Here is a 10,707-nt window from a genome sequence, read left to right as displayed (position 1 = left end):
ATGAGTATATTGTATACCTAAAATGTACCAATAAACTTAATGAAACACACGCACGTGTTCGAACGCGCACACACACACACACACACAAAAGGTTAAAAACTAGGGTGACATTTGCATCAGGATATTAATAGGAAACCCATTCTGAAAACCCACATGGTGAGCACTTTCCCTAGGCCAAAATCTTTACATTCATCACCTCATTTTTGAGTTGTGAGCATTACTACAGTGTCGGGAGGGGTTCAGGGTTGCAGTGAACTCAAACATTAAAACATGTATACTGTGGTCATTCAAATAAGACATGCCAAAACACATCTCCTAACTGAAGCTTGTTCAACCCACCTTGCCAGCTATTTCCAGTTCTTTTTTATCTCTTTTGGCATTTCCAGCCAACATTTTCATCTCAACGATTCCTGATACAGCAATAAATGGAACAACTGCTAACAGCAATAGAGTTAGTTGCCAACCGTAGATAAAGGAGATGATGATGCCAGTTCCAAGGTTTGCTGTGTTCTGTGCGATCAGAGCCAGCCTGGTACCTGTGGCCTGTAAGAGAGAGGAACAGCATTGCTGTACATGGGGCCCTGGATGTATCACTGCTGTGACAACAGTGCAGCCTCAGGCCTCCTGGTCAGCAGGATGCCCAGTTTCCTGCCTTGAGCTGCTCCACCTCTCTACAACAACCCTCCAAGCCCACAGGTTTGCATCGTTGAGCCTTTGGCTCTCATTCCTCAGCTGCCCGTGGGGCTCACAGCAGAACCAAGCATGCGTGGCTCTGCTCTGTGTATGCAGTGGCACACACGTGCTCGCAAGGACAGTTTGAGGAGGAAACCTGCCACCGTACTCCACTGATCTTAGAGATCACTTATTTTCCAAAAGTGGAGATGGAAACTGATGCTTCCAAGACCATGTCAGTGTCCTCAACCCAAGGAACCATCGCCACAAGGCACACTTAGGCTGAAGTAGTGTTCAGAAACCAAGAGCACTGCGCAGAAGCGGTGGGCTCCGGCGTGGGGGTCAGGGCACAGCCTCCCCTGCAAGGGACTGGCTCGGGCCTGGGCACGTGGCTCGAGTTTGATGGCTGAGGTACAGTGTGTGCCCCTGCCAGTGGTGGAAAACAAGGAAGCTTGTACCTGTAATCACCCCCAGTGGCCAACCCACAGCTGTGAGGAGTGAAGCCATCCCTGAAGGGCGCTCGACCACATGACAGAGGGTCCTGGTTGCTTGAGCACAATTTTCAGCAGGTGCATAAATCAATCCCGAAGCCTAACCTTTCTCTACTGTGTAAGCCAATGAGACCTGGGCTTTCTACTTTTTCCAGCTGAGCATCTTAACAGATGCAGCTCTTCCATAGATTTGTTTTTTAAAGAAAAATATCAGTAGAGCACAGTCTACATACTCCTTGGACTTGGGCGGCATCCGTGGCAAGTCTTGTGGAAAGTGCACCCGTACTGTTTTTATGATCATCAAACCAGCTCATGTCCTGCAGTACAAAAACACAAGTTAAATTAGCTCCAAATGAAAACAAGCTGTGAAGTAGCCAGCTTCTCTTCCCCTTTCCTGGGCTGCCTATGGAACAGCCAGATTTATTTATTTTTTTCCTGTAATAAATTTTCCAATGAAAATTTTTGTCTACAAATGCTATTGCCTTTTAATTTCCATAACTGCTAAAACAAAAACCCATGTCAACCAGTGAGGTGAGTGGCCACCTCCTTGTACAAAGGCACCCAGAGTCTCTGAGGACTGACCAGGGCCTGAGTCCTGAAATTGACACCGCATCTCCTGGATGTGGACAGCTGCAAGATGAGAAAAGGCTGCCGAAATGAAGCTCACTTCCACGAAAACACACAGGAGCCTGGGCAGGGAGGGCCCAGACATCCTGCAGGATGCTGCTCAGTACAGGCACAGGCCCCTGGAGGAAATGCGCACATCAGAGATCACAGGACAGAAAGTGGCTTTGAGTGAAAGAAACCCAACCGCCCAGGCCACGCCCACCTGTCTCAGCATTGCCTTGAAAGCCATAGACCGCAGCCTCATGGTGAGGATCTCTCCAGCTTTCCCAAATGTGAAGCCCTGGGTGAGAAAAAAAGGCTCTTGTTGACAGTTCCAACAGCACACACATGCACACTAATTTTACACTAATTTTACTAATTTTACGCACACTAGCCAGCTATTCAGATAACAAAAGCCTAGGCCCACAGCCCACCTCAAAGTCCTACTTCACACGGATGCGCTCCTACATTATCGGTACAGTACGTGTTGGAATAAGACGGAAAACTGAAACTCCTCAGTTTGGGCTTCTAAATCATTCTTAGTAGGTTCATTCTTTTAAACTGTGAAGGGTAGTGTCTCAGTGACAAAGACACCATATTAACTACAGCTGTGAGTTGAAAGAAGTCACACAGCCCTGCAGGAGAGGGAGGACGCCTTTGGTTAAGTCCACGCTGCATTTGCTGTCACCGCCCCACCCGTTCTCATTCTGGGGAACAAGGGGCTGCTCTCCCTCCAGGCCTCCCTGCCTGCCATTCCCCTTCCTCGCGGCCTGTCGGGAGAGGCAGACACGCTGCTGGGTGTCAGCCGCTGGTCCCGCCCCACAAATACCACTCCCTGACCTGACGAACCTGGGGCTGGCTTGACCGCCCTCACAGCGTCCAGCAGAGCCACGACCTCCAGGTGGAAAGCCGTTTACCGTTCACTGGCTCAGCAGAGATAAAAGTAGTGCAGTGGGGCCCGACCAGGAAACTGTATTTTGCCGACTTAATGAGAGGATTGCATGATACCCATGGGTTAAACAAAGCGAACGAAATCTGATAAAAGTCTAATTAGGTAGGAAAGAACAACTGCAGCAAGTTTAACTAGCTCAGTTTGGCCAAGTCTGCAAATCTGAATGCAAAATATGTGTTCTTTCCCCCAGTTCATCAGTTTAGCGAGTCCCTAGCACCCCAGAGTCGCAGCAAACCAGAGAGGGGCCTCTGCACTTCCCAGCACACAGCCGCTGAGTTTCAGTGGGCAGCTGTCTTCAGGCGCTGTCCCCCCTTCTCCTCAGTGACACTCCTGCTGCAGGTGGCCTTGCACCCCGGGAGAGCAGGACCCCAGTAATCCTGCGGCAGTCCGCCCTCTGTCTCTGCAGCTCAGGCTTCAGAAGTTCCCTTCTGTTCTACTTTTCCCTAACTGATCGGCAGACTGCTGAGAAGGGCCGGTCACGGGCGCTTACCTGAAGGAAAAAAGTGAAGAAAGAAATAATCCCCAGAGCCAGGAAGAGCAGAGAGAACATGTTGCATTTGTGCTGCTTCACCACTTCATCCCCTGACCCGAAAATCTGTGGAAGAACATTCACAAAGCCCAGCTGGGTGACTCTGTCGTCCTTCCTCCCTTAAACAATGGCTCTAGGGTCACATCTTTAAAGCTAGCCTGACAGCTGTCACTTGAGTACTCTCAGGAGCCAGACACTCTCACACATTTTCCACATAGTTATCTCTCTTACCTCTGAATCCCCAGCTTCCTAGCAGCCGGGGTCACCTTGCAGATGAGGAAACTGAGGCACAGAGAGGGAAAGCACCCTGCCTGTTCACCCACACACTCGGTGGCGAGGCCAGGCTGTGCTCATTGCACGCTCTGCCTCAATCACTCCAGCTGCTCCTCAGGGACATTGGCGGCTCTCCATAGATGAGGGCATGGCCTCACCCCGTCAGACCAAGGGAAGAGAGCCACTTAGAATGCCCCCTCCCTGATTCCACACGGTGTACCTTCACTGACACCAGAACTGGGAAGAGCTGAAAGGCTGCTTTCCCTTTCCCTTATACCTTACATCAAAAGGGAACTAAGGACTTTGTTGGAGTTTAATTTGAGCTGCTTAACCCCAGGAAGGAGCAAGCTGGACAGGGTCCGATAAGAAACCACTGAGGGACTGATTTAATTCAAACTGTTACATAGTGTTTTCAAACTCACTGCGATCATCTCGGAAAATATGATGGAAAATGTCGGCTGCAGGGCCCCATTGGCAAGGGCGCAGATGGTCCCCACCATAAGGTAGGGCCATTCAGTTTTACTGAGTTTCAGGACCTTCAGAAAAGACACTGGTGGCACATTTGCATCCTAAAAAACACATACAAATCAGGACAACTGGTGCTAGCACAAGTTACTGGAGTTTGCAGACACAGAAGAGGCTTGACCATTGACCTCTAGAAGAAGCAGCAGACCCCTGGAGAGCAGGACGGCATGTCACACAGCTTGGCAACACCCCTGAGGACTGAGCCACAGCCTGCTCAGGCTGTCCACCCGGAGGCAGTCTTCAGTATCCATTCTAGCCTCAGCAGACTGAGAGGTGGCCAGGTCTGGGCACAAGCCACCCTGAGTCCAGCCCCAACCCTGGAGGATCACAGCTCAGACTCGTGTGATAGTTACGGGGGCACTTGTAAGCTGGGCTGTCCTTTCCTTGTCATAGTGGAAAGGCACAGCCCTGACTCTCTCAGGGTTGACAGCAGAGTCCAAGGAGACAATGCACATAACAGGTGCATGGTGTTCTCAACACCCAAAGAACATCATCTCGGTCTCCTTGCCCCAGAATCCTGCCAGTGCCACCTTTGCTGTGACATGTTGCCAACTTAAAAAACCACACTGATGACTGCCTTTTTCTTTTATCACTCTTCCCTGAGCAGACTTCTCTTGTGATTTGTTGTATTGTCTGCATAGTTCCTTGTCAAGTACGTGCATTTCTTTTTAAAAGAAGAAGACAGTGTCTTTAGAATCTTCAAAATGAATCCAATTCCTAGCATATATCAGACCCTCCACAAATGCCGAACTATGTGTCTGGTCAAGCATGAAGTCTGTGGGTCTCACGAAGAAGCATATTCTGACTACAGAGACAGTTTTGCATCACACTGGAGACAAAGGTGGATATGGAACACATAAGCATGAGGAAGGGTAGGTCATATTCATGTCTATGAAACAGAGAATGCAGAAGGAGGTTCCACTCAGCCCTCTTCTTTCTGATTAACCATTTGCTTTATACTGGAGTTTTCCCTCCTTAGCTCAAGCATTACCACAAGTCCTATCTCCAGGATGATAAATGGGCTTCTTCCTCAGAGCCCTGGTCTGCAGCATATCCACGGGTATTCCCAGTCCTCCACTTAGCCTTCCATATCCCTGAAGCTACTAGTTATGGCCGTCGGTGTGAGTTATGACCGACAACTCCTAAGTACGTAAAAGTACTGGGCGGGACTGCTGGAAAACCTCTATGCTCTACCTGCTGCTTGGAACACAGAGCCGGCAGCGGGAGCTGCAGATGCAGTCTTGGGCGCAATGTGACCTTGCAGATGGGAGACAGATGTGTGCCAGACAGTGACAGCAACTAGGAAAGGAGCTTGCATCCCTGCTAACTCAGCAGCCGCTACTCTAGACCTGAATTTCTCACCCCTCATAATTTTTTTGTGACAGAGAAATAAAAACTCTCAGTTTGCTTAAGCCAGTTTTATTCTGGGTTTCCTAGTACAGGCAAGCCAATGTCATCGACATTGTTGTGGGGACATTTCATTCCAGACCACCCTGTAGACCTCAGAGATGAATGGACCATTTAATATTAATATTAAGTACCTTAAGCATAAAGAGTATATTTTGGATCTATTTGGAACACTGGAAAGCCATTCTAGTTGGGATTTATTTTAATTTATTGTCAAGTACATTTAAAATGTGAAATTTTTGTGTGTGTGTGTGTGTTGGTGATGGAACACAAGGCCTTACATGGACTACTAAAGCACTTTGTCACCGAGCTAAACCTCCAGCCCAAAATTTCCTTTTTGTTTTTTTTTTTAAGAATATGGCTCATAGTAGAAATTATCTGTGCCTGAAGATTATATGCAAGGCCAAGAATTTCAATTGCAAAACTATAAAATAAGAGGCATAATTTAAATGGAAAAAGAACTTACAAGTTCATTGGTTTCTCCATCAAGGCCATTATGACACATTTGTGAATTTTTACGGCTTTTACTAGTAGAATTCCTAAATATGCGAGATTTCCAGCCATTTGAGGTCATACCAGGAGCAGCCTTTTCTTCATTCAGTTCCAGTTCAAATTCTGACTGAATCTGGTTTCCTGATGTCTGAAAGAAAAACAAAATGTTAAATTATGTGTATGTGTGTCAAGATGGATGTGTCCTTCAAATTTAAAATAATAAAGCAATTTTTAATATTACATGTGTCAATATTTTTAGATTTCATAACAGCTTTCTGCCAAGATTAGCTGGAAAACTAAAAAGTCCACTGTCCCACAGAAGTAAAAGATGTTGAAATGACAGGAAAGTTCTTTCCAATTTGAACAATATGAGAACTAAAGTATGTGAGAGCTTTCTGAAATGTAAAGACACAATTTTCATCACCCAGCAGGAATTTTCTGTGTTTGAGAATCCAGAGAACAAGTCAGGAGCACCAGGGAAGGAGGAGGAGGGGGTGGAGGAGGAGGAGGAGGAGAAAGAAGAAGAAGAAAGAAGAAACAGAAACATTATTGAAGTTTGAACAAAGCACACCCACAGCAGATGGTGAAGGCTGCTCTCCTCACCCTCTGTGCACTCTTCCCCGGACTCACACCTCACCCCAGGTGACCGCACCTGCACGGTCAGTCCTGTAGCAGAAGCTTCTGACTCCTCCCCTTCTGCTGGTTCTGTTGCAAACTCAACTGATGGCTGCTGCCATATGCACCTGTAGTAGCTCTGAATGTTCACCTCCACATGCTGTCTCGTCAGCTTTCCAGCTGAATGTTCAGCCCCCAGCAGAATGCTGCCCATGTGCTTTTGTATCTCCTTGAATCACTTGCAATATGCGTTGCTTGGCGGACTTACTTATTATTGAAATGATTTATGCTATCTCCCAACCTAGGCTAAAGGCTTAGACAACTAACTGATTCTTTCCATTTTTACTTTCGTCTATTCTCACACTGATACCAGATATATTTTACTAAAGGACAGCTCAAAAACACTTCACACTTTCCTGCCACTTGCGCAACATGGAAGTTACAAAAATTTATCTCATGGTGAGTCCAACTGGACCACCTCTCTTGAAAGCCTCCCCTTATCTTTCCCTCCTTCTGTAATCTCCTCCATGCTGACAAGGGTCCACCTCAATTGGCAGGCAGTTCTTTAGTAAGACCATTGAGATCTTAGCTTCCTTCCATGACCAGGGAACATCCTAACCCTCAGTACTTTTTGCACCTTATCTAAGGCATTCCCTCAGTTGCTGTTGGGCACTTTAGCAGAGAGGTCACTGAGCTCCAAATTGAGGGTGGTCACTTTTCACCAGGTGATAAAAAGCATACATTTACAACCAATAGCCCTCAATTCTTACCCTCGAATATGCTTTAACTGGCTTAAAGTTTTAATTGTAAAATTAAAACAATCAATGCTGAAAGGAAATATGGGTGAATATCCTTTATAATAACAACCCCAAATTTAAAAAATGATAATCTAATTTTATAAAATTCTAAAGCTTTTTTATGGCAGCCAATCAATCAACAGAGTGAAACTGGATGGAACAAAACAAAACAAAAAATGTTTTCAATATGTGCAATGGAGGAGTGTGTTTTCCTTTTATACAAAGAGTTTCTATAAATCAATAAAAAACGTTATGAGGAACACAATAGAAAAGTGGCCTAATACAGGAAAAAATACATACAGAAATGAAAACATAGCAAATGCCACTGAACATGTGAGAAGATGCCCAATCTCTTGAATAATGAAAGGAATTTTAAGATACTCTTAACTCTTGCAGGCTCACAAGATGAAGACTAAATATTACAGTAGCCAGTGATCTTTTGTAGAATTTAAATTGTGATGACTTTAAAATGTCTAAGTATATATCTTTGAGTTAATTTGTTTATTTTGGTACCAGAGATCAAACTCAGGACCTTGTGCTTGTGAGGCAAGTGGTGGCATCACTGAGCTAAATCCCTGGTCCTGTATTTGAGTTTTTTTTTAAATGAGCAGACTTTTAAACCTAAGAATACATTACTTTACATCAGCAAAAAATTAAGATATGCTAAAATAAAGAACCAAGAACCAACAAAACAGTCTACCCAATGAAGCAGCACTGGTAGTTCTTAGAAACAAAGCCAAGCAAAGTTGAATTAGAATTATGTTGGCCTTTGGGTCTGGAGGGGTGGGAAGCAGCATCAATGTGAGCATCTACTGAGCTCTCAGCTTATCACAGTTTTCTCCTCCACTTCTCCAACAGCAAGGTAGATGCACCAGTGTAGTGGCGCATATCTGTGATCCCACTCTCAGGAGGCTGAGGCAGGAGGATCGTGTCAAGTTCAAGGCCAGTCTGGACTACATAGTGAGACCTTATCTCAAACACTCCCCACCTAAAAAAGGGAAAATAAGTGGCAAAACCCAAGCCAGAAGTGGGAAGGGTGGAGACATCCAGGCGGAGACCACCTAAGAATCACTGGATCCCAGAGCTGGTAGAAGAGTCTGAGGTTGTCTTAATGCAAGTCCCACTCTTACAACAGAGATATCAAAACCCAATTTGCTTACATAACTTGCCCAAAGCTATCACCTTTCTATCAGACTGGTTCACCACTCAGTCTAAAAATGTGTAGCATTTCCTAGGAAGGAAAGCTCAGGGAATATGATACAGAAAGGTCAGAACTGTCTATCAGCTCCTGCTTCAGTGCTCAGTTCCGGTGGGATTGGAAGGTCATTCTTCCAGGTCGCACCACAGGAGGATGGGACAGTGAGGCAGAAAGTGTTACTTTGCTTAAGGATTATGTGTCATCGTGGTGAAATCGCAGAGCGTTGGTGACTTCAGTGACATGACAACTAAGACGGACTTCAGGTAACTATGTATCAGTGGAGTGATGAAGAGCTGCATAGTGTGGTTGTGTGGAAGCCACTGGCAAAACACTGTGGCTCCTGCCCTGCTGGAGAACAGCCTCTGTCAAGTGCAAGCCTATCATTTCCGTGATACATTCATGTTGGGGAATTTACAAGTTTCAGTAACTACCATTAATCATGCATTTATTTGCATTAGGTTCTTTTTAAAAAGAAAACATAACTGCTTTACTGAGGTATAATTCATATATCATAAATTCACCCTTTTAAACATTTAGGTGGTTTCTTTGGTATATTCAGTTGCTTATTTCATTTCCTTTTAAAAATACAGATATTCTTCATTTAATGACTGCACTGAGACCAAGGTCTGCTGTTCAGAGTTAGACTCACAACCCATCTTCTTCATGTGTGTAGTTCTATCCATTGTGTTTATGGGGCTCAATATATTTTTTGTACAATATACCTTGTTTATACAGTAGTTTAAGTTTTGCTGATTGTACTGGACAGTACAGTACTATAGTTTTATGTTCTGTTATATATTATAGTACTGCATGTAAAAGTTATACAAATAAAAGCAAAGTCATTAAACTGGAGTTGCCTTTGACCATTCCTCTGTTTTGAATATTGTAATGTGCATAATATACACAATGCCTCATTTAGTGACTGATTCATTTGACAGCTTATTTGCAGGAATGGAACTCTGTTGTTAAATGAATGTCTACACATTATTATATATGTTATATGAGTAGTATAATTATGCATTTTAGTTGACACATTATTGTATATCTTAGTAGGACACAGTGTGATATTTCAGTACACCAATGTTTTCCTATTAGATAAGGGTAATTGATGTATCTGTCACTTCATTTATCATTCATGTTGGAAACATTCAAAGTCCTCTCTACTAGCTATTTGGGAACATACAATTAATTGTTGTCAACTACTTACCCTGACGTGCTATAGAGCAGGAGAAGTTATTCTTCCTGTCTTGCCATGAGAACACTCAGCCTTTATCCAGCCTCTTTGTATCCGTCTCCCGTTTCCCAGCCTCTAGAAACATTATTCCACCCTCTACTCCTAGAAGATCAACTTTTTAGCTTTACATATGAAAAGTAACAATACTTGTCTTTCTGTGGAAGATGCTTATTTCTTAAACTTGTAACAACTTCTCATGGTTGGTTTAGTATTCTAAATGTGGAAACTGAAGAAATCAAGGCAAATTTTTGACATTTTTCTGGCTCACTTGTGCTCACACAGTAATATTTAGAATAGAGAAATGCTGGAGGCACAGCAAATATATAACTTTAGTGAAATAGCTAATTTCACATTATTTATAGTTATTCCTAAGTAATTAAAATAGCGTTTGAAATATTCTGAAATATTCAAGAAAAAACAAACATGTATGTGTATACTAATTACAGATATAGGAAAGCAAGTGTATATACTCTTAAAAGTCTGAGTCACATTTGTAGAATAAAAATTTTAAAGTTATTTATTCTGCAAAATTGCTGAAGTGAGACAAAGCACAATATATTATCTCGCTTAATATGATACATTAATAATTGTCAATCTAACCAAAGACAACCAAACTTCTCTAGAGCCACAGATTTTGCTGTTGGTCTTACTGGGTTCAGTAAAGCAGTTTTAGATCTCGTGGGACCTCCTGGAACTATTAGACCTTGCCATTGCTTTCTTCCTCCTCCTACCACCAGGTCACCCCTGCTGGTAGGGTGGACACGTTCTCCAGGCAGCTAAGACCCACTCTCCCAAGGGTGCATTCACAGCGTTCTTGGCACCGTCCTGCACGCCCAGGGCCTTCTCTCGCAGCCTCTCCCACAGCTTCTGAACTATGCCCTCACATAGACATTCGTCACTTCTGGGCCTTTCCTAA

The 10,707-nt window shown here is 44.1% G+C and overlaps 1 protein-coding gene across 2 annotated transcripts in view; it reads right to left on the bottom strand.

Annotated features, from left to right (window-relative positions):
- Abcb4 (ATP binding cassette subfamily B member 4) overlaps positions 1–10,707 on the bottom strand; it is a 58,308-nt gene that overhangs the window by 19,021 nt on the left and 28,580 nt on the right. The window contains exons 15-20 of one of the 2 annotated variants that reach the window (XM_010636469.3): positions 5,922–6,095; positions 3,946–4,092; positions 3,212–3,316; positions 1,993–2,070; positions 1,397–1,480; positions 340–543 (exon numbers count right to left, since the gene is read on the bottom strand). In XM_010636469.3, coding sequence (XP_010634771.1) covers positions 340–543; positions 1,397–1,480; positions 1,993–2,070; positions 3,212–3,316; positions 3,946–4,092; positions 5,922–6,095 — 792 coding nt within the window. The other variant, XM_010636475.2, reaches the window with a different exon arrangement.

The sequence above is a fragment of the Fukomys damarensis genome, unplaced genomic scaffold (genome assembly GCF_012274545.1).
Source record: "Fukomys damarensis isolate Sample0158 unplaced genomic scaffold, DMR_v1.0_HiC HiC_scaffold_4, whole genome shotgun sequence".
Classification (NCBI taxonomy): domain Eukaryota; kingdom Metazoa; phylum Chordata; class Mammalia; order Rodentia; family Bathyergidae; genus Fukomys; species Fukomys damarensis.
This window is presented reverse-complemented; position numbering and strand designations above follow the sequence as displayed.